General features: G+C 46.7%; 1 protein-coding gene across 4 annotated transcripts in view; it reads left to right on the top strand.

The window, feature by feature from the left end:
• Positions 1 to 24,741, top strand: part of LOC119181346 (nuclear pore membrane glycoprotein 210) — a 322,530-nt gene that overhangs the window by 235,327 nt on the left and 62,462 nt on the right. For all 4 annotated transcript variants that reach the window (XM_075874836.1, XM_075874835.1, XM_037432564.2 and 1 more), the window contains 2 exons: positions 6,227 to 6,338; positions 18,632 to 18,694. In XM_075874836.1, coding sequence (XP_075730951.1) covers positions 6,227 to 6,338; positions 18,632 to 18,694 — 175 coding nt within the window. The remainder of the gene's footprint in view (positions 1 to 6,226; positions 6,339 to 18,631; positions 18,695 to 24,741) is intronic.

Here is a 24,741-nt window from a genome sequence, read left to right as displayed (position 1 = left end):
TGCGTATTTTGGGAAAAACAAAACCATCGAGCGGGGCTCCCTTCTGCACGAAAGTCGGCATTTTCGAAGTCATCGCTCCAGCACTTGACACGAGACGTTTCTCAACCACCTGATGTCCTTCACTGTTCGTCTCGCATGCGTGGTCCACCACCTGGGTTTTCATCACGCGGTTCTTCAAGCACTCTTAATACTCACCACTTGCCTTATAAGGACGCCGTATTCATGGTAGATGACCTGGCGCATCGGGAAAATACCTTGTCAAGCCACTGCCGTTCCGAAAGCCACTGTACTTCAGGAACGCGTAGCTCAACTCTCCCGCAAAGAAGCAAACATACGGAATCGCAACCATGTCAAGCCATGTTTGCGGCGATGTCATCCTCGGGAACTGGACCAACCCAAAGTCGAAACAGTATGGAGTCACCATTGAATGCAAGTCTCGTTGATAAAAACGAAAATGCATCTACTGCTTTCCTTGACACAAATGATGCTTGCAATGCACTTGTAAATAACGCTGGGACTACCGACAGCGTCTCCTCCTTCAACGACGATGGCCAACCACAATTTTCTCAGCGCCATCACTACACCAAGAAAAGACGACGACGAACGAAAACTTCAAACCATCCACAGACAACCGCACCCAGTCGTCACAGTCAAAAGCAGCCTTCACGCTTTGACCAACCTCCTGCTTTTCCGTCGCGTGGATCTCCGGTCGCTCACAACGCCCACCTCGCGTCTCACGCGTTCACTATGGTCGGAATAGAGTGGAGAAGGCCCGAGCATACTCAGTCAAGCCCGTCACCTACAGTTCAGTTTCATGCGCCAGAAGAGCTCGCATCGTTCGTTCCACAGAAAGATAGTCATTCACAATTAAATTATGACTTAACCGATCCTTCCGCAGTGTCGCCGTCGAATTCCCAGCCACCTGAGAGCCCAACCCACACAGGAGGCTCGGAAGGATCAACTCTCAAGCACTTCCCTGTGCCAGAAACATCCATCAAAAAAGGCGTTGTAAGAGCCTCAGCAGATTTTTCTGCCAATTCTGGTGCACTATCTTCATTGCCTGACACAAATCGCGACACCCTAACAAGTATCAACTATTTGCTGGTCACGTCAACCTACAAAGAAAAGCGGGCTCGTGGTTCCAAAGGAAGTCCACCTCGTCAGACAGTGCAACATCAGCAATGCCAACAAAAGCAACAAGAGGAACCCCAACAGCTAAAACGCCCGCACCAACATCGGCAACGAACAACTAAAACTACATCGCAAGGATACTTGCAGCCTGAAGAGTGTCATGATCAACATACACTAAAGAAAAGACTGATTCCGCATCTGAGCTATCTTCGCAGAAAGAAAAGCCAAGGAACTTTTCTGCACCAGCGTTCAAGATTGCGCCTTCGGTCTGAACATCTGAGTCATCACCACAGAAAACTCCCAAAAAGCCACAAAACAACCGCTTGTGCTCTGCAGGAACACAAGCAGCGCCTAATCAGCCACGATCAACGGGCGCGCAAATTGCATGCACGACGTTTGTATGACCCACGACATAAAATGCAACGCCTACGAAACATTCAATCCTGCAAAGCATTCCAACCTAGTTCGTTCTTTGCAAGAATACCGGCTGTATTTCCATCTGTTTCCATGTCCAAAGCGTTTTTGTGTTATCCAGGACGCAACCACCAGCCCCGCCCACCAGAACTCCTGCATTAACCGGACTGCTGCACTTTCCCCTGAAGTCTTTGAAAGTTTACGGAACTCCCCTGGAGCATAGAACCAATTGCGAATTTTTGACATTTGTAACTTTTTAACCTCTACTTGTTAACTTTTTCTTGTTCGTAATCCATGCCTTTTTTCGGGGGGAGGGGGAATCGTGTGACGTATGAAGTGATGGTTAGGAGAAGTAGAGGTCGAGAAGGAAGAAGTGCAGAACGGAATAAACATGGCGTATGAGCCAGGCCACGTTTCCCATTCATCATAGCGTCACATACATACATACATACATACATACATACATACATACATACATACATACATACATACATACATACATACATATGTGACGCTAGATGCGGGAGACTTGACCTGGCTCATACGCCATGTTTATTCCAAAGCACTTCTTCTTCCTCGGCTTCTACCAACCATCGCTACCTTCTTACGTCACATGATTCCCCCTACACCCGAAAGAATGTGCGCGTTATAATCAACAAAACAAAAAAAGCACAAAGTGAAGAATGTCAAAATACGCAGTAGTTCGATTTCAGAAGGGAGTTTCTTAACTCGTACAAAAGCTTCACAGCGGAGGACAGCAGTTTGGTCATATTTATAGGTTAGCTCTGGCGGACGAGGCTGGCTGTTGCGCCCGGAATAGCATAACCCCACCCTGCACGTCTGCACTGATGATGACACGGCTTCAGGTCTTGTGAGGAAGGAACAAGTCTTGAAATCTGTGTAGCATTGAATTGACAGATGTCTTTGGCATCGAATCCAGCACTGTCGTGGCAACAAACGCTTTGCTTCTAGTCGGCGTGCGTGAGAACCAAGGCAGATGGGACAATGTCTTTTTTTATTCGTTGTATACGTGGTAGCTTCATGTCTCTTTCGTAACTTTCTGTGGCGTTCTCTCAGTTTGTTGGATCGCAGACACGACCTTGAGAACTGGTGCAGAAAATTTTGTCGACGTTGCTTTCTGCGAAGATGGCTTAGGCATTGACTTTGTCTTTGCTTCTTTAATTGCTGTTGTCTCTGATGACCTTTAAGCCACAAGTGTACTCGTGAGGAGGTTTCACTTGATTGTTGTTCTTGTTCGAGTAGCAGTTGTAGTGCCTGGGGTTCGTGAAATTGCCTTTGTTGAAATTGCTCGTTTTGTTGCGAAAATTGGTCACATGGGCATCTTTCAGGAACATGAGTCTACTTTTCTTTGCATGTGATAGTCGATAGTCGGTACTGTACTGCAGCGTTTTTCTTTAGATAAAAGCAGGGTGGCAGACTGATGAGAAACCTTCCCATGTGGTTGTGTGTCATCATTCATTGTAAATGTTTCCGTCAGTTCACAATGCGCTGGCTTTGGTGGACTCGAAGCTACTGTAGGGCTTCGACTCACATGTGTGTTATCACTTGAAGATGAGAGCACTGCAGACATGGCTTGAGGTTCTTCTGATGACGTTTGTTTTTCTTTTCGCTGTGTAATTGAGCTGAGAACGTCTTTTGAAAGACTGTGGTCTTGAACATCAGGGTGTGGGCTGGTATTGAGGATTCATGGACTCGTCACGCGTAAATGCCGTTACGCGTTCGAAGCCGTGTTCGACCGCATGTTCGAACTTGCCCGTGCAACGTGACGTAAGCTAGCTAGCATGGCTTGCGCCAGGGCCTGGCAACAAAACCAAGGGCCATGTTACCGGCGCTCTATTCGCACGCGTTAGTGCTCGTGCAAGCTTGGGGAACGAAGCGCCTAAGGGGAAGGCGCGCTCGATTACCATAAGGTGTACTGACACAAAAACTTTGGCCGCGCACCATTTTGCTGCACTGTGCTGCTGGGGGCCTTTTAGTCATAACACTGCACATCGTTTGCTGCAACCCGTGGCAGATAATTAATTACAGGCTCCAGTAGTTTTGGTTTCGGTTTGAGAGAGAGCTCCAAAAACGATGAGTGGCTGGGTGCGGTTATCACCACTTAGCGCGTGCAAAGCCCAGCCACGTCAGCACACAGAACTGTGATGCACTTCCGCATTTTCACCATCAAGAAATCCTTTCAAACAGGGAACGGTACAGTAGTGTCGCCTGACACAAAACTTTCATCACATGTGCCGCAGTTATGGGCTTGTAAGCAGCTTCCAAGAAGTAGTCTGCTGGCGTAAACAGGGAAAAAGCATAAGGACGGCTCTGACGCCACCATAATTTATTGTATCGACTGTATTGTAGTGACGTGAAGGAAGTAAGGGGGTCATCGTGGGGTCACTTTTGATGGTGTCAGTAACGAGAGGGTCAATCGTGCACACAAACTTCAAAATTCACCTCAAATGGCTTCGGAGTTATATTGACTGTTGATATTTTTCAAATTATATATGCATGTTGGTGAAAATCAATCTCGTAAGCTATCTCAGCCGCGAAATTTTATGATAGTACTGCGTTAAAGGGACCGTCAACTGCCCAGAACACGAAATGAGATCACTGCACGGATCGAAATAATGTCTTTCATAGTAACTCAAACCAACCCTGTTTTTGTTGTGAAAAGTGGAGTTATATTTTTGTTCCTTCATTGGAAAATCATGAAAGAAGCATGTGATGCCACCTGGTGGCAGAAAGTTTAATTATCTGATGTACCCTGTCATGGGACCATTGTAAAAGATATTACTCTATAAAAATGTACGTATAGGCCTGCGTTGGTAATATGCATTGAAGTGGCGCTGCCTTCACATGACATAATGATCCCATGCTCGTCATGAGATCATTGCACAGGTGGAAAGATTGTCCTTCATAGTGACTCAAACCAACCTTGTTTTTTTTTTATGAGAAGTGGAGTTATATTTTTATTCCTTGATTGAAAATCGTGGAAATAGCTTGTGGTGCCACCTGGTGGAAGAAATTTCACTTGTTCTATGTACACTGTCATGAGACCATAGTAAAAGATATTAGTCCATAAAAATGTACGTATAGGCCTGTGTTAGTAATGTGCATTGAAGTGGCGCTGCCTTTGCATGACATATTGATTCCATGCGCGTCAGCGTGTCTTGAGCAACTTTTCTGCGCTCTCATGAAACCGTGCACACAGTTTATGAGTCGCTAAGATTTTGGAGCGACGTGGTTTTTCTACCCACAATTAGTCTCAGAGATGATATGTACTACTACTCGGCACAGTTGCACGCATATGCGCAGTGACATTTTTGGTGAATCGGCTGGGCTCGTGTGTCGAGAAAGTAACGACCACGTGACAAGCGATCCACGACATAGGTGCAACAACCCTGGGCGTAGGTGCACACAATGCGGTACAAATACAAGGAAGCTCTTTAAAGTAAGATCGTCTCACTGTAACGGCTTGTTATTTTCAAAAATAGTTTTAAAGCTCAGATTAAACGTGTTTAAGAATATTTACAGGAACTCCTGTGAAAGCACAGCGATAGCATGCACAGGTCGCTAGGATTACCGCATCGCGGTCAATTCGCAACGTTGCTGGATGAAAGAGCTCATCAGTGTTCAGAGCCCGCCAGATCGAAAGATACTCCTTATAGAACAACTAGGTGTCTTGGGGATTAACTACTGCAGCTACGAACACTTTGACGGGTAAACTTTCTGTTATGACGGAAAGAACTGTGTTTAAAAAAATCAGTTGTCAGTCCTTTTAAAGCTGCTCCAGTTTCTGTACTTGAACTGAAGGAACTGCTTTAACAACTCTTCTCTTTCGACAGCATCTCTCTAATTGAGGAGTCTGACGGGCAACTAACACGGCCTCTCTTTGGGATCTCTACAGCTTCTATTGTTTCTTTGGTGAGCTGGTGAAGGTTTCTGGCCAGTGAATGAGCACCTTTATACACGGGCTTGCATTCCAAGCAAGCAGAATGTGTAGCAAGATGGCCTGACAAGGCAAGTCTTTCACTGTTATATATCGTGCTGCTACAAATGCTCAATTGACCAAAGTAAATGCTTGGGTATGATGTCTCGAAGCGAAAAAGCGCCAAAGGCGGAGCACAAGAAAAACAGATGCACATACAACAGTGCTAACACACAAAAAAGTAAATTTATAACTGGTTCTTTATATCAATGTTTGAGCGTATTCTGATAATATAGATCCAATTTACCTAGATATTAGAAATACAGATATATGATGAAGTATCAGTTATAACAAAGTATTTGTAGAACGGTCTTGCAATAGAAACAGTGTTAGGGATGTAGCTTTGTGACGAATTTTCAGATACAATGAACTTATTTTTGTCTAAGAGGTAACTTCGTTATGAGGTTGATGAAGTATCAGTTATAACAAAGTATTTGTAGAATGGTCTTGCAATAGAAACAGTGTTAGGGATGTAGCTTTGTGACGAATTTTCAGATACAATGAACTTATTTTTGTCTAAGAGGTAAATTCGTTATGAGGTGTGTGTGCTAATTCAGCACACACAGAATGGAATGTTTGAACGTGCTAGTAATGTTTATGTGGGCTGTGCCCACATAAACACAACACTGTTTATTTCAACTTTTCTCCAGCTTGTGCAACGATTTATTTTTAATTTTTTTTCAGGCAGTACATCCAATCAAGGCGGCAGCAGTTGCCTATGGAACAATCAAGGAGGTGGCCTTCGAAGGGGGCCCCCGTCCATGGCCCATGCTGCCTGCAGGATACAAAGTGCAGTGTACGTTGGTCATATGCATTGACAAGCTTGTCTTTGCATATTGCAGTGTATTCCTGTTACAACAGAATGGGCAAGTTGGTGTGTGTCCGTCTTGAACGATTGAACTGCACGACAGGAAACAAGTAGAGGAACGACACTTCCCGTTGAGTTTGGCGTCAACATCATTGGTTATTCAGTGATGTCGTCTGCCTTTCCTCTTTTCGTGCTCCTTTTCTGTTGTGCAGTTTATTTGCTCAAGTTGTGTTACTACAGCCAACGCCTGATTTCTCGGACACCCGAAATTCCGGACATACCTGATTTCTTGGACCCATCTGTAGCACCGTCAAGTCCCCCACGTAGTCAATGTATTAAAAAGTCTGAAATTTCAGGTGTTTGAAGCTTTCCCCATTGTATTTTCAGACTTCTTTCTGCTAACCATAGACTCGCAATCACTATCAAAACCACCATTTTGGTTGTTTTTTCGTACCATTGAACCCATCGCGCCGCACCTTCGAAACTACAAATGCCGCCATCTAGCGCATGCTAATTCGTTGCCAGCCATAGATTAGTCAAACCTGTGGCCACAGTAGCATGTTGCTGTGCAACCTGTGCTCTGACAGCAGGGAAAGCTCTGTTTACCTATAGTCTGCCCTCAGCATGCTTGCAGACTCTGAGAAGGCAGTTATGCAACAGACCCTTCGAAACTGTTTTCACCAGGCGAACTTTATACTGTGTGCCGAGACAGCCGTCTCGCCCAGAGTGGACAGTGTGTGCGACGAACTTCCGCCCGCAGACGATCGATTCCAGCTGGGATAACTGTTGAGGGCTTTGCCGACGCTGACGAAGACCTCGAGCTGTGTGCAGAATTGATCCATGACAGAATTATTCAAGTTACAAAAAGTTTCAGTGACTCTGACACTGAGATTGAGGAGGCAGTGCCTACACAGCCAACGAGCTTGGAGTTGATGCGAGCACTGACACAGTCATCGGTGTATGGCGACAGCATGACGTTAGCTGAAATTAAGGCAGACATCATTGTGGGCAAATGAAGCACCATGCAAACGAAAATAAGTGACTTTTCTTCTTTTTTTTCCCTACCCAGGTGTTTACGATTGCGGTGGCGCCGGCCACGTCAATTTTTTTTTTGTTTTTTTTTTAATATGAACAGATGTTTTCAGAGCACTTAAACGTTACATTTGCTGAATTTCAGTGAGAATCCCGTACTTTTGCCGTGACCCTATTCATCAGCGAAAAATACCCATTAAAAGGTTTGTTTTCATTTGCATTCGTTTACCGGACTGCCTAATTTTCCAGAGGTTTTCGGGGTCTCTTGAGGTTTGGTGAAATATCAACTGTAGGGAGATTCAGCACATGAAACTGGAAGAGCCGAGGTCACCTAAATTGGAACTTAGAAAATTTTTTTCATACTGAGAACATGGTCGGTTCTCTAACAATTTTCCCACAAGTGTTCTCGTGATGCAAAAATACCTCAAGTCGTTACTGTGGCTAAAATCTATATCCCCTTCTGGAGCAGTCGTTACGTTTTAGTGCGCAACTTGTTTATGATAGTTGTGTCAACCCATGCTGAAAAGACATCACTCATATGGATGAACTGAACCTTCTAAATGGTCTCTGCGTCTTCACTATTGTTGCAGAATGGGAACCTCCATTCCGATTCCATTCGGAGGAATTGGGACTTGCCTCCATTCAATTTCGTTCTCAATTCCTTGGAATGAAAGGACTTAGCCTATTCCGTCTCCGAGAATAGCCCGGCAGTTCAATTCTATACCTGTGATTCCTGAACGTAGGGAAGGTATCTTGATAGTTGGATTGAGTTATGGGTGAATACACCATAAAGATGTCATCAGATGCATCAGGCAGGCAGGCGAGCCTGCGCTCTACAAGCTGGCATTGCCGCCGTGCTCGCAGCGCATATGTGCTGACCCCCCACTCTAAACCAAAATAAATAAAAAGAAAACTAATTGCAAGCATTGGCAGTGCCACGCTTTTAGTTAGCGTCACTTATGTGGAGCCGTGCTGCATGGGGAGTGTGCTTTACCAAATAGTTTTCTGCGGTATCCGTGCCTGTGTCTGTGTCATTTGCTCTTTGTTTTCGACGTTGTGCGCGTGTGCATAGTCTCTCGGCACGCGTTTGGTGTGGCCCCCGACGACGTTGAGGTTTGCATTTTTTTTATTGCGATAGAAATTTCATGGACAGTCTCTGCTGTTTTTTTGCCGCCGCCACTGTCATTCACCGTATATGTATATGAAAGCTCAAGGGAAAAAAAAAAAGCCACCCGCGCCCGGCGCCCAGCTTGTCACGATGCGCCGACATGAGCTTATCTCTGGCGCGTACTTTGCCCTGTAAATGGGGGGGGGGGGGGGGTATAAGCTTGTGCCCGCGTGCTTATCTTTCAGTGTGGAGAATACGGCGCCTTCGACTGTGACCGGAACGATTGCGTTCAGTTGCCGAGTGCACAAAGATCACTTCGCTTGCTGGACAGGTGTCGTTTGCGAAAAAAGTGTGCTTTTCAAACACAGCGAAGTGACAACTGGGGCACTTGTTAGTTCACACTCATATCTGTACCTGTGATTACGTTTCGTGCCTCATTTTTTTCTTTAACAGCTCGTTAAGTGCCGAGTGGTAAATGTTATTAGTTCGCTCTCGTCCTGTGTATGGTGTTTTCGTGAGTCATTTGTGCGTGAGAAGCACGCTGCATGTTTCGATCTGCTTGTCGTTCTCAACGTTACATTTCAAGTTGTTGCTATCGCATTCATTGCTTCGCCCTTGAGGTCAAACTGTGGCTTTTCTTAATTTCGGACAATCGTGGTGTTACCACTGAGAGGATGTCGGATTAGGCGCTAATGGAAACTCTCCGAGACCACGGTGACGATGGACATTCGGAGGTCTACTCGTCACGCACTTCCGCCTTGCGTCGCGCCGCGAGTTCGCAGGCTTGTAGTTTTTGCAATTAGCCAATTAATTCTGGCAACATGACGGCTTGTTAAATGCAATGCAATGAACGTGATTGCAAAAGTTGTAATGTTATAAGAAATAAGGCTGGCAGCAAACTCTTTTGAGTTCGATATCACGGAGCTCCTACAAAACGCAGGTGTGAGCGAATACGGCTGCTCCAGAGAGAAGTGCTCTTTTCACACAGTCCCTTCGCATTGAAACCACACTGACAATCGCTGAGATAGCAGGCGCCTGAGTGATCAGGACTACCCTTAAAAGGAAAATTTGTTATTGCTACACGAGCGATCCTCACCCCTTTCCCGCTTTGTTTCATGCTCGTTCAATACGGGTGGTTTACTTTCTGTTTGAGCATTCGACGGCAGTTCTAACGTGCGAGAGTGTTACCTTATGAACTTTTCAGGTGAAAGAGATGGGCCGACTCATTTGATCTCTGCTTCAGCAGCGCTCGCGCGCTCTTACCCGCTCGTGAAAGTTACGATGCGCGGGGGCATGCTATCAATTTGGACTTGTTACAGAACATGGCGGCGACGGCAAAAACCCGCCGAGAGTGTCCATATACAGTCGAGCCCGCTTATAACGAACCTGAGCGTGACGCGGCATCCGTTCGCTGTATCCCGAAGTTCGTAGTAAATGAAACACTGCTTTTAAAAAAAGTTGCGAGTGAAAAAACAAACTTTTTTTGCACCAAAAAGTCCGTGATGCATGTGTTTCAAAGAACGGAAGTGATAAGGGCGGTCTCGAGTACATTTAAAATGGCAGGGTGCTCGTTCGCCGAGGCCCGTAGCATAAGCTGCATGAGGCACTGGCTACAAAGTTTCGTCGTTCTCGCAATCCGATTCCTCCAAATCGCTCTCGCCACGTACTTCATTCACAATGCCCCAATCCGTGCACTGTTCCGCAGTGTCGGCATCATCATTTGCCGTAATTAAACTATCGCAACAGATGTCCTACCCGCTCTCCCAGATCGAAGTCGACGACACGCGGCCACAAATCGCCGCCGCAGTTCGGAAACTTCAGGCTCGGCATCGGGCCCGATGTCGACGAAGTCAGCCTCGCAAAACAGTTTCGCGCGCACGTAGCCGTCACCGCCGCCCACAAAATATTCACCATCTCCACAGCTGAGTACAGGGACGCCCGAAGCGGCAAGTTAGCTGCCAGGTGGTCAACAGCTATGAGCAAGCACTCCGCAACACGGCACTTAACGCACAAATTACGCTCAAGCCAAGTGGTCACACTTTCGACATTTTGTTGAGCGGAAGGAAAAAGCGTGCTAGTCCTCCCGTCAGCCATCATGAACACACACGCACACCAAGAGCGAGCAAGTCGCGCACACGCGACACACACACCAGAACCCGTGGAACAGCTCTGGGCCCGTATCCAGTCAGAAAACGAAACTAATTCGACCCAGCGTGGCGAACGTCGCAGAGCGGTGAAGACGGGCGAAGGGGTTGTTATCAAGAGAGGAGAGCAGACTTGCGAGAGAACGGCAAGGAGTTGCGATAAAGAGATATGAGGATGTGGCGGGAGGGCGACCTTGAAAACCAAAACACACGGGAAGGAGGCAGGTTGGGTAGCTTGCTTGAAAAGTTCGTGAAACTCGCACGTAGAAAAACTTGGAAAAAGTGCATGGTCGCCTGAATCGGTGCGCGCGGTGGTGTTTGAAGAATCGGCGGCCGTGGTCAAAAAATCGTTTCGTTGCACCGGAGGGTCTGCGTGGCCTCAGGAACTTCGATATTTCGCGATTCGTTCTGCGCAAATTAACAGCCGTTTTCGCGCTTCCGCAAGCGCGAAAGGCACACTGAGTTGAGTGCGAAGTGGGCGAGAACAAGTCCTAAACACGAAACGAATCTCAAATTATCAGAGTCGGTAGAATAGCGTATGCGCGTGCACTAGACGCAAACTATCGGATACAGTAGGTGGCCGACGATGTTGGCAAATGGTCTGGTCACTCCAGGCCGGGGACGCCAACAACAGACAGTACCAGCGATCAAAAACAGGGTAGATGGCAGACTTGTCTTCGAAAGATCAGTGGCCTTGTGAAAACACGGGCCTCGTCTGGCGATGCTGGGTGCGTAACAAAAAGCGGTCGGGGAGAGCGGCAACTAGAGGGGCGCGGAGGCAGGGTCGGCGTTTAACAATAAGAATGTATGGGCACCTCGCCGATGCCTGATCAGTGGTCAAAATTGGTTTCCAGGGAAGTCGGCAGACTGCTGACTCCGTCTCTGTAACCGATCAGCGGCGCTCGAAGACGTTCGTTGTAAGTGCGATTTTGTGCCATTGAACCAATGTATATATTCAGTCACGCGGATATTGCTCGTTTCAAGCGAAAGTTCGTTTTAAGTAGTGCCGTTATATGTGGGCTCGACTGTAATTGCCATCTCAATAATAACGCACTTTATTTCACTGTAAAATAAATATTTTGGGATAACTCTGCCTTTAGTCTCTTTTTGTTAAATTTGTGTGTTTATTTTCCGAATTTTCGTATCAAACGTGCATATAACAAAATACTCTTTATAACAGATTTCTCAGGGAATTTATCAATTTTGCTCTATCCAGGTTTAACTGTAATTCTTATTAAGGTAGTTCTCCCATTACCCATAGTATTTGCAAGGTTAACATGTTTGAACAAATGATGTTTCAATGTTGTTTAAATTTAAACGTGTCAATGATAAAAAGATGATGTAGCACATTTTTATGATGACAACGGGAGTGTTTAAGAAGACCGAGTGTTGCCGCACGTCTTGAGTGGTCATGAATAAGGAGAAAACTAAGATTTGGTTAATGGGGAACGAAATTCTTTCGATCTGCTGGTATTAGTTCGAACGGTGCATCACTCGGGCACCTTGCGCCTTTGCATCAAATACAGAACACTGGTCTACAGTGCTTATCAGCACTCACGCTTGTAGAGTGTTCCTCAAAAGCATGGGTAGGGTGAGGAAAACTTCGTGTTCACCTGCGGGCAGGTATGTGTAGTGTCGAAGGTCGACACTAGGTGGCTTTAGTTATGTTCAACTATCATCAAGAGATGGCACCATCTCTGACATATATACGGTAAATACGGCCGTCACCAGAATAAAGCAATTTTTGTGTGGCATGAGTTGAGTGTGTTCGTTGTCCTCAGTCGTGCCGTGTTGCTGGGGCGACGAGGTTTTCAATCCCACTGCGATGGCTCTCACCGTGCTTTCGCCACTGCCCCGGGCACTCCAGCTATACCCTGGACCCGCTGGATATGCCTCTTCGAGAATTATCTTCTCGCATCTGGAGCTGTTGACCTGCCTGCGTGCCGCTGTCGAACCCTGCTGTTGCACTGCCTGGGCCCGAAAGGACAATGTATTTTCGATGCTCTTCCTTCGATGCCCACTGCACCGCAACTGAGCTGTTCGCCTCCGCCCCTACCTCAACCAGTGAAGGCAAAGACCGTGGCGTGGCCCCCAAGCAAGAAGCAGCAGGGACGAGTCTTGAGACGTATATAACGCAGCCCGCGTGATTCTGGAACAACATTTCGCCGGCGCGCGCGACATTCGCACAGAACGACATCGCTTCTGAGAGCGCCCTCAGCTACATGGTGAGTCTATCCCAGACTTCACCCTTGCGTTTCGCGAACTGGTAACTTCTTGTGTGATTTCACCACAAGCTAACGATATGTGCGATCAGTTCGTTACTGATGTTGCATCTCCGCAGTTGTAATCATGGTTGTTCTTGGAAGGCGACACGTTGACGTTCAACTGTGCCATTGGAATCGCGCTACTCAGCGAGCGAGCCCAGCTGCAGTCGGAAGCTTTTTCTGATTCCGTTGAGCGCATCACACACCAACATCGTCAGTATGACACTTCTGAACGAAGCACGCACAATTGTGGCCGGTACGACCACGAGGCACACCCCCTTTATCAAAGCCGCCCTAGCTTGCTGCTTGCTCGTCAAACGAGCTCGTCATCTTCAGACGCCGATGCTGCCGATGTTCAGTATAGCAAAAATATGCAGACTTGTGGCAATTGCGGCACACGTCACTGTGAAATGACGGTATGCCCTGCTCGCAGTAGAACCTGCTTCGCATGCGGCCGCTGTGGCCACTTCATGCGAGTGTGTCATAGCTCACGCAGAGCATGAGGAAAATGCCTGACTCACATCCAAGTTCCTGAACAAGATGCTTCACATGTCATTAGCCTACTCACTGTTCATGAAGACAAGCACAAGGGCATCTACATAGATGATGTAGTCACGCCAGTCGCCTCAAGCTCAGAACGGCGCGTTGCTAAGTTCTTGGTCAACACGGGATCAGCTGCGTCAATTATAAGGGAACAATAATTTCAAAACATGTTCGAAGGGGTTCAGTTGACCAGCTCTGCCCTACGTTGTTGGACTTCCAACACCGCAAGATCACCGTACTGGGCCAGTTCAAAGCAAGAATCTCGTTTAACGGGTAAACAACTGTGAGATGCCTTTCACAAACAGCTGAGATGCCTTTAAATTTTTCTGCGCAAACCAGTTAGCGACCAGCTTCAGCGGCTCCTGTCCGATGATGTAATTGAAAGTACTCACGCCTCTGAATTGATCTCTCCTATAGTTGTCCTCTGCAAAAAAGATGACAGCATCCGCCTGTGCGTTGACCTTAGAGAGTTCAACAAAGCAATTGTAGTTGATAGCTTCCCCTTGCTTCATACGAAAGAGTTACTGCGATCTCTTGATGGTGCACGTTACTTCTCAAAGCTCAACTTGGCCTCTGCATATTACCAAGTTACACTTCATCTGGACCTCCCGGCTTTCATTACCCACGACGGCCTTTTTCGGTGTAAAAGAGTGTGCTTCGGATTGGCGTCTGCTCCAACCGCATTTCAGAAACTCATGACTACAATCCTGCCGGGTTGCAAGGGGGTCCTCTGCTACACAGACGATATCATCATCTTTGGCAGGACTGAGTTGGAGCATGTGAGAAACCTGGACAAGGTTCTCCTGCACATTTCCGATGCTGGACTCAAATTCAGTAAGTGCCCCTTTAATGCATCAGAGATATCATTTCTTAGACGTTATGTCAGCGCAAAAGGAATTGCACCCCTTCAAGCAAAAGTTGGCGCACTTGCACACGCTGCCACCTCCACTGATGTAGGCATGCTGTGTTCGTTTCTTAGTCTTGTGGAATATTATTCAAAGTTCATACCCAACCTTGCCGAAGAGGTACAACCTATGTGTAGGCTACTTCGCAAGGATGTTCATTTTGAATGGGATCTTGCTACTGAGCAAAACTTTGCAAAGGTGAAGAAACTACTTGTATCGAGAAGAGTACTGCGAGTGTTCGACCCAGCGCTTCCAGTTATTGTAGCCACAGATGCCTGGGCATATGACCTGGCCAGTACTGCAACAAGTTGATGGTCTATTCATTCGAATCGTTGCATTTGCATTACGAACCTTGACAGACAGAACCGAAGTACTCGACAGGAGAACGCGAGGCCCTGGCCTGCCTAGGCCATTCGAGAAAGGGCACATGTACCTCTGAGGATGATCATTCACTTATCACCAAGCCCATGTATTCCTGCTGTCAACGCAAAGCACAGGACAATGGCCACTTCGCACTGCAAGGTGAACTCTCAGTTGCTGCGTTACAACTTAGTTTTACAGTTCCGGCGTGGGGAGCACAACAAAGTCGCAGACACTTTGTCCCAACTTTCTGTACCTAGCACAGAAGATGGCCTTAAGATTGAGGAAGAAATGGTGTTTATCATAATGCCTTCAGTTCATATCGATGACCTCCGTATTGCCACAGTTGAGGATTGCAAGCTCCCACAGGTTGCACAATTCGTTCAGGCTACATGGCCAACGAAGAAAACGTCACCTGAACTAAGACATTACTATGAGGTGTAAGGGGAACTATCCATAGTGGACGGCCTGTTGATGCGCTCGGAACGCATTGTAGTTCCAGCCAATCTCACACCTACATTCATTCAACTAGTCCATGAATCACACCCAAGAATAGTGAAGACAAGGCAACGTCTTCACGAAAACTACTGGTGGCCAGGTCTGGACAAACAAGTTGAGAATGCTACGCACAGTTGCGCAACTTGCCAAGCCGCAGACAAGAGTGTTAAAGAGCTACCCCCACTCCACTACAGCCAGTAGCTATTCCTGACTGGCCTTAGAGCAACCTAGCTATTGATGTTGTTTGGCCATTTGAGTGTGCATCAGCTGACTGTAGTTTTGTCATCTCTGTAGTCGAATACTTCTCAAGGTGGCCGGAAATAGCTTTCTGCCGTGAAGCCTCCTCCCATACAGTGCTTGACTTCCTCTTGTTGATATTTGCACGGGAAGGCTATTCTGTTGAACTCGTCTCAGACCACAGTTTACATCTCAAGAATTTGTCTTTTTTTCAAGACAGGGGTATCAAACACGGCTTTTCGGCTGTGTATCACCCCAAGCCAATAGAAAGGTTGAAAGGTTTAACCGTGTCTTCAAATCATACATTCAGTTGGCAATCATGAAGAAGCGCCCAATAAGAAATACTGTTACAGAGTACTTGGAAACATACAGAGCCACTCCTTATAGTACCACTGGACTCTGTCCGGCAGTGCTTCTACGTAGCAGGCACATGAGGACATCCTTGGATGTCATTGGCTATCCCACTGCGAACGTCTTCACAGATCCCACTCAGGAGAAGTCCTCACTTTGGGAAAGGGTGAAAGAGCACCAGCGTAAAAGCAAGAGTTATGTTGACCGATGGAGAGCTGCTCGAGTACCCAAGTTTCAAGTTGGAAAGTTGTGAAGGTCAAAAAGCCAGTCCTTGGTCCGAAAAGCTCTCCCACTTTCAGACCTCCTTTAAAAATTGTCAAGCGAATAGGACGCTGGTCCTTCTGCCTTGAAGATGGTCACACGTGGAATGCTTCTCAATTGACTGCAGTTCCCAAGGAAGCCTTGCCGCACCATGGCGACAAAGGACACTCCTACGACACCGTGCCAAGTCCACCAATACCTCGCAGAACGACTCACTATTCTGAGCTTCGCCAGCACCCTGCTCCTAATGATCATGATCATGATGATGATAGTGCTTCAGTGCATGGTGATGGTGATAGTGCTCCAATAGAAGGTGATGGTGATTGTGCTCCAGTTGTTGGCACCAAACCCGCTGGTGAGCCATCATCTCTTCATAGGTTCGCGAGAAATTGAAGACAACCCACTGGATTTTAGGACTATGTATAAGGCACCATGATGTGAACATGACTCTTTTTGTAATTATTTTTTGTGCATATATTTAGGGAGGAACAGATGTAGTGTTGAAGGTCGACACTAGGTGGCTTTAGTTAGGTTCAACTGTCACCAAGAGACGGTGCCACCTCTGACATATATAAATACGATTGTCCCCAGAATAAAGCAGTTCTTGTGTGGCACGGGTGGAGTGTGTTCATTGTCCTCAGTCAAGCCGTATTGCCGACACCACAGTATGCAATGTCTTTTTGTCGCGAGGGTTACTTACGTGTGTCGGGTGCTAAACTGCTTGTGAGATAAAGATCAGGCTGTGCACAAAGTATTCACCACTTTCGTGTAGAGCTAGCAATGAGAACCAATGCACAGGGATAATTTGTTTCTCCCTTCAGTATCTGCTGAGATAATGCCTTTGTTTGTACAGTAGCTGATGCCTCGATTTCTCTTTTACAAATTATCAGATCGTTCACACTTTTACACCATGTCTGCCCTTGGCTCTGACTAACTAAAAGTGAACCTAGAAAATGTACTCAGCCCTGGATAACTAAGTTGAGCATGATATACAGTAGTAGCAATTAAGGGTGCGGTAAAATATGTTCTTCCCCAATGCCCTGTTTGCTTAGGGATGTGAACACATGTATGTGCCGAATCGTAGCACATACAATCGGCACATACGAATCGTATGTGTCAAGCGAAGAAAAGAGGCAAAGAAAGAAGGATAACAACTTTAATGAAATAATTTAAACCCTGGAGTAGTGGGAGTGCAGGCTGATTAGCTCTCAGCTCGAGACAAGAGAATGCCTAATCTCTCGGTCTAGAGCAGCAGCAGTCACTCGCACCTTCTGAACGTAGGCCACCCACCCTTGTTTTATTTTTATTGGCTCGAACCTAGGTTCTGACAACAACCACACGTCCGGCAATCACTAGTTCTTTGGAGAAATCACTACGTCGCAGAAAGTGCTTAGGTGTTCTGATGGTCTTAAATGCTGCATTCAAGATAAGAATTGAAGGGTGAGGATACAGCAGGCGGCTGGCATGATGCCAAAAGGAAAAAAAAATCACAAGGCATAAAAGGGGAATATGCAACCAACGTAGTTCCATGAGACAGATACCAACAGCATAGAACCGTGGTTGCGCGAATAATGAAGACAAACTTTGAAGCAACACAGTCATAATTGTTGTAGGTGTGCTGTTTATAAATGTAATGTGCCATTAATCAGTCAAGGTGTTTTAAGGATACTGCTTTATTATTAAATTCGAGGCTCTGACTTAATTATGTTTAAAGTTTGAAAAACAGCATGTTGAGGAAAATATGCTCTATTTCTGGGAAATGACGTTACTCCATCCCCATTCTATTTTGTACAAAAGACACTTAATTACATTCCTATTCAATTCCTCCAAGTGTTGTCCCCATTGCATTCCATGGTTGTGAAAATGTCAAATGGTTCCAGAGTCACTTCAATTCTGAAGTGGCAGCTCTGCAACACTGGTCTTCACTTAAGTGCACAGCGTATTATTACTGTAATCAATCACTTCGGTGAAGGCTCTGTGATGTTTGACGGGTTGTTTGACGTGCTTCGCTTCAATACCAAAGTCAAAAGTACTACTTTTCTGAACATGAGTACAATACAGGCTACTTGCGCACACATTTTCATTTCATTATTTTACTCTTTTCATGCTGAAATGGAATATCACTGACTGCAAAAAAAAAATTAAGTATTTGATTGCATGCTAGCTGAAATAATGATGAAACTGACACAAAACAACACATTACTTCATTTTTTGCTTGGAATTTTAAACTGAGTAGCTTGCAATTATGCTATGGGAATTCAACACATTTGACACATTCTTGACTCATTCAGTATCTTGCCAACAAGTTCAAGAAAGCTTCTCAAGCTTTACTTCAGGTGCACGTTACCCCACGTGGTGGAAATTTCTAAAGCCCTCCACAATGGGGTCTCTCATAATCATGGGGTAGTTTTCGGTCGTTAAACCCGATCAATTAATATTCTCAAGCTTTACTGAGGTTTTAATTGCTACGGGAAAAATAAAAGAGAACACAGTCACAGGCTAGATGTTTCAGGCATTTACGATTTGCTGCTGTATGCCTTTTGTAGAAGCACTGAGTGCTGTATGGTGTACTGCGCAGTGTCCTCGAGCACAGCCAACCTGGTGAGGGTCATGCGCATTGTGGACCCGCATCGTAGAAACCGTAAGTACCTTACCCTGGATTTTAACTTATCAAAGTAAAGCTGTGGGCTAGTTGGTTTTGCATTGTGGATTCTTCAGTTTGAAGAAACCACGATCATCGGCGACCTAAATAGCACAAGAAGGTTCGTCGGGCTTGAGTAAGGCATTTCATCATTATACTTTATGGTGAAGTAGCACACTTTTGATGATGCTCGCTACACTTGCAACTAAATTTATTTCAGAAAAAATAATTCATGTATAAGCGCTCATATTCCAGGAGTGAAACAGAGATAATATAAAAGTCAATGGAAACTTATCTGATGGCATATTTTGCAAACTCAAGCAATGAAAACGTAGCATGTTTAGTCGCGCGTGTAGCCAGTGCCTTGTCCAAACGATCCTCCTCGTCACATGAGCTGTCAACCTAGACATTGCAGTCCACTTCCACGAAGTCGTCCGCATACACTTTGTGTGAATCTGCTGCTGGGAAGCGGGACAACAACTCGCAAAACGCGTTGTCTATGCGCTCATCATCTTCACCGGTTTCCGCAAGTTCCGCCGTCTCGAAGCCTGCCCTGCAGAAGCAGATGACCCCTGGTGTCCGTCTTCACGTCTCGCCAGGCATTGAAGATCTCCGCGGGAGAAGACTTCGCGGAGATTTTCGGCCACTCCTTCGTCATCCACTGGTGGTTGTCCTGGCTGCTGACAGCTTCTTTTTTGCCAGAATTGGTTTTGCCAACGGTGTTGTAGTGCTGCCTAAATAGGTGAAGCCACCCGCTGTTGTCTGCGAAGTTGTTTCACCAAGTGCAGCGGCAAACCATTTGGCCTTGGCGATCAGCATCAAGCCATCCACCAGAATGTTCTTCGCGCGCACTTCTAAAAACCAGGCATACAGTGCCTTTTCTACATTCCCGTGGGCAGAAGTGTGCACATTACAGGCTCCCGACGTTTGTTGCTGCGCCACTTTTGCCTTGCTATCTGCCTTGTTTTTCAACGAGGTACTCAGAGTGCTCCGTGGTATCCCGAAGTTTTCTCGCCCGAACGGCCGAACATTTCTCGCCTGCCTCAACACGCTGAATAGCCTTCAACTTCGTCACGAACTTGACGCTGGCCTAGCTACACGAGAAGTCGACAATTCATGGAGTCCGCAACGGCTTTGCAAACCACGCACACAAAAGGGAAATGCTGCACATGCGGCGTTACGTAGGCGACGTGACAGCTCGAGAGCAACAAAGCGTGAGAGTAACAAAGCGCTCGCGAGGCGATGGCTACCTGTGAGGGCAACAGCAAAAGACGCGAGCTGTGGTTGGCTGATCAAAACTCGCAAAACAGCTACAAAAAATAAAAGAACAGGCGAAAGGAGGAGGACGTCGGCTCCTTTGTTCCTGCTCTCCGAGCCGAAGGGTACGCGGAGAAAGCATGAGAGAGACAAAGAGAAACAAAAAAAAGCCGTTCCACAAGTTGGAAATTGTGCCGTCCGAGCCCTCTCGCCCTTGCCTTTTTTCTAGCATTTTAGGTTTTTGCGGAGGCGTGGTGCCGCGCGGGCGGAGGTCACTGGACGCTGCGAGTGCCGTTCGATATATCCGAAGGCAGGTAGAAATACCGATCGATATAAACGTGCGAGTTTCTATACTTTCACAAAGAAATTTCAAGGGGATAACTTGCGAGTTCGATATACTTGAAAATTTGATATATGTGGGTTCGATATAACCGTGTTTGACTATTCACATCATCTCACCATAGGGCACACTTTGTTTCTATAATATTTACATCAGTGCCCAACATCAATGCTGAGGTTGTGTCAGGTAATAAATTTCTCTTTAAATGCCAGTGTAGTTGACCACTACTACCACACTGACAAGAACACGTCAATGCACCTCACAAAGCCTGTGTGAAAAAAAAATAATAATAAGAGGATATGTGGCTTAGACGAGTACTCGCTGACACCTTTGCGTAAAATCGATTCCCACAGCTCATAAAATTTTAACACGAAACAGGTACAGTCACTTATAACGAACTAAGCATGACACGGCGTCCGTTCGCTGTATCCTGAAGTTCGTAGCAAATGGAACACAGCCTTTAAAAAAGGTTGCAAGTGAAAACAAACTTTTTTTGCCATGAAAAGTTCGTGATGCACGTGTTTCGAAGAGGAGAAGCGATAAGGGCGGTCTCGAGTTCATTTAAAACGGCTGGGTGCTCCTTCGCAGAGGCCCGTGGCATAAGCTACATCAGGCACTGGCTCCAAAGTTTCGTCGTTCTCGCAATCAGATTCCTCCAAATCGCTCTCGCCGCGTACTTCATTCACAGTGCCCCAATCTGTGCACGGTTCCGCAGTGTTGGCATCATCATCGGCCGTTATTAAATCGTCGCAACAGATGTGCCACCCGCTCTCCCAGGTTGGAGTCGACGCCGCGCTGCCACAAATCCCCGCCACAGTGGTCCTGTTCGGAAGCTTCAGGCTCGGCATTGGGCCCGATGTCGACGAAGTCGGCCTTGCAAAAACAGTTTCGCGCGCATGTGGCCGTCACAGCCGCCCACGAAATATTCACTATCTCCACAGCTGAATACCGGGACACCTGAAGAGGCAAGTTTGCTGCCGGGTAGTTAACAGCTATGAGCAAGCGCTCCGCAATGCGGCACCTGATGTGCCGATTACGCTCAAGCCAAGCGGTCACACTTTCGACGGTTTGTTGAGCGCCAGGAAAAAGCGTGCTAGTCCTCCCATCTGTCATCATGACCACACACGCACATCAAGAGGGAGTAAGACGCACACACGCGACACACATACCAGAACGCGTGGAACAGCTCTAGGCCCGTTTCCAGTCAGAAAAAGAAACTAATTCGAGCCAGCGTGGCTGGCGTCGCGGAGCGGTGGAAACGGGTGAAGGGGTTGTGATCAAGAGAGTAGAACAGATTTGCAAGAGAAGGGCAAGTAGTTGCGATAGAGAGAGGGGAGGATGCCGCAGGAGGGTGACCTTGAAAACCAAAACACACGGGAAGGAGGCAAGTTGGGTAGCTTGCTTGAAAGGTCCAGAAAACTTGCACGTAGAAAAACATGAAAGAGTTCCTGCATGCGCAGAAGTCAAAGACCGGCCGCCTGGATCGGTGCTTGGGGCTGTGTTCGAAGAATCGGCGGCCGTGGTCAAAAAATTGTTTTTTTGCGCTGGTGGGTTTGCATGGTCTCACGAACTTCTATATTTCGCGATTCGTTGAGTGCAAATTAACAGCCGTTCTCGCACATCCGCAGGCGCGAGGAAGGCATGCTGAGTTGAGTACGAAGTGAGGAATAACAAGTCCTAAACATGAAACGAATCACAGATTATCAGAGTCGGTGGGGTAGCGTACGCGCGTGCACTAGACGGAGACTATCGGATACAGTCGGTGGCCGACTATGTTGGCAAATGGTCTGGTCACTTCAGGACGGTGAAGCCAACGACAGTACCAGCGATCAAAAACAAGGTAGATGGCAGACTGGTCTTCCAAAGATCGGTGGCTGTGTGAAAACACGGGCCTCGTCTGGCGATGCGGGCTGCTCAGAGTAGCGGGGGGACAAAGGACGGAAGGGTGCATAGCAAAAAGCAGTCGGGGCACGGAGGAAGGAAACATCTTTTCTTTCTCCATGGGTCGGGGAGAGCGGCAACTAGAGGGTCGCGGAGGCAGGGTCGACGTTTAACAATAAAAATGTATGGGCACCTCGCCGATGCCTGATTGGTGGTCGAAAGAGGTTTCCCGGGAAGTCGGCAGACCGCCGAATCCGTTCGCTGTAAGCGATCTGCAGCGCTCGGAGACGTTCATTGTAAGTGCGATTCTGTGCCATTGAACGAATGTATATTTTCATGGTCACACAGATATTGTTCGTTTTAAGCGAAAGTTCGTTTTAAGTGGGGCCGTTACATGTGGACTGAATTGCATATGTAGCAGGGCTCACTAAGACTTCAGTGACGTGTTTCCGTCTTGGAAACGATGTCGTATTCACATGTCAAAGAAAGTTCTGTCAATGGGCATCATATTAATGACTTCTGAATGCATCGCCACTAGTGCTGAGCACGCTACTCACTCCATAACGGCCACATATTTTAACCGCTGCACAAACGCGCCTTATATATCTCATAGACAAGAGGACAATAGCTGTGTAATGTTATTCTCTTAGAGCGGTAAAGTAGTTCATCATTACTGTGGCCTCAGCAATTAGCACCTGCAATGCATACTGCCACGTGTCTGTCTCATACGGTGGATTTTCAATGCAAGTGCAATTTCATTAATCCATTAACACACCCCAAGGTGGTGGCCTTAGTCCAAGGGTCTATCTCGCTCACGGTGCCCATCGAAATAGTCCTGTGACACACACGTGCTTCACGGGTCGAAGCACATTGTTTACACTCATTGTGTTTGCATTAACAATATTTCTTAAAGGGCCTTCAAGAACCTGCATAAATACTCCAATACAAACGGTGTAAACAAAAATTTTTGTTGAAGTATTAGAAAATGTGAGTGATTATAACGTTAAACTATGCTTCGTGTCTTCCTTTCGAAATGATCCTTAGCTGTGTATAAATGGTCAAAACTTTCCGGGTCATGCACACAGCGCCAGCGTGTTACATGAGGCAACAAATGACGTGAGAATGATCAATTGCATAGTGACCACTTATTCATGACCATGTAAAAAACAAGGGAATGAACTTTTTCAATGTGGCATATTGTTTGCCATTGGTTCTTCGACATTTGCAATTTTCTGAGTGTCATAAAATCGCTTGCTTGTTACATGTCGTCACGAATCTGTGAAATGTTGTAGTGTTTATTACAGTACATGCATATTAAACAGTGAATTTACGTGCTGAACATTACCTAACACTTTTTTGAATAGTCAGAGGGCATCTTCTCCTAAATGTAATTCAAGTAGGCCAGCCCCCGGTCACATTAGCAGCAGCTATACTTATAACAGCTGGCAAAATGGATTGATAAGAGTGTAATAAAATATGTTTACTTGCCGCATAAGGTGCTTGGAAGTTCGCACACGTATACATCCCTGTGAGCTCATCCTTGCTGAGAGAGACAGGAAGAGAGAACTAAGCAGCATTGTACTTGTGCGCTTCTTTGCTGTCCAAGTTGTATTTTGATCTGGTAAAGACAATTCATGTTGAATGAAAACCAACTAGGCTGACTCTTAAGCCCCCACAGTGCTAAAAATTGTGGTCTTTCCCCCTTCTCCTTGGTCTAGTGGGTCTAGTTTCGGGGCAAGCTTAATAAAAGTTCAACTTGCTGCTGTGGTCGAGTTCACTGCTTTATTCACAGCCACTTTTCAAGCTGCCGCCATCGCTCCAAGTTACCATAAGGTAGTAGTATACACGTATCCCGAAGGAGTACGGCCACTAGCGTAAGTCCAGTCTTAACGAGCCGCAGGGCACGCGTTAGTTGTTGCCGAGGCGAGAACACTGTACTGCTCAAGCAGGCAACACTTCATTGCTTGTGGCAACACCAAAACGCAGTACAGAGCCTTTTGCAACAAGGACGGTGGGAAAGCAAATAGGCTTATCCACGCGGTAGGCGAAAACCACTACACAGGGTGTCGTGAGCATGTCTCCGGGGGTAAAAGTGTTTCACGGTGACATTGGAACAACATGGCCCAGTCGCTCGAGAGAGGGCAAAATTCCGCTCGCGTTGGCTTCAAGAGATACGGGTCAGCGTAGTACAACCACGAGTGAAGACACCGCACCGCTCTTCGTCCTAGCGTTCGAAGAAGGCAACAAAAGGTGAGCGTACGCTGCGGGCGTAGGGCGCTATTGGTGAAGTCCAACAAGCCCCAAACGATAGGAGCCGACGGACCGAAAACAAATGTGTGCTCACCCTAAGTCATCCTGTAAAGATCTAACTCACTCCCGACGGGCACCCGCAAAACGTCCCGAGAGACTTTGTGTACGGCGCCATAGTCGACATCCACTACCGGGTGAGAGGGATGAATGCTCACTCCCGCTCTCCCAGCACGACAGACTGCGGAGGAGGGAAGAGTCATGTCATGACATGAGAACGGCATAAATAAGCAGCAAAGCCTGCGCACTGGCGGAGGGCTAG

The sequence above is a fragment of the Rhipicephalus microplus genome, chromosome 10, assembly GCF_043290135.1.
Source record: "Rhipicephalus microplus isolate Deutch F79 chromosome 10, USDA_Rmic, whole genome shotgun sequence".
Classification (NCBI taxonomy): Eukaryota; Metazoa; Arthropoda; class Arachnida; order Ixodida; family Ixodidae; genus Rhipicephalus; species Rhipicephalus microplus.
The sequence above is the reverse complement of the archived record's forward strand: the minus strand, read 5'-3'. Positions and strand labels throughout refer to the sequence as shown.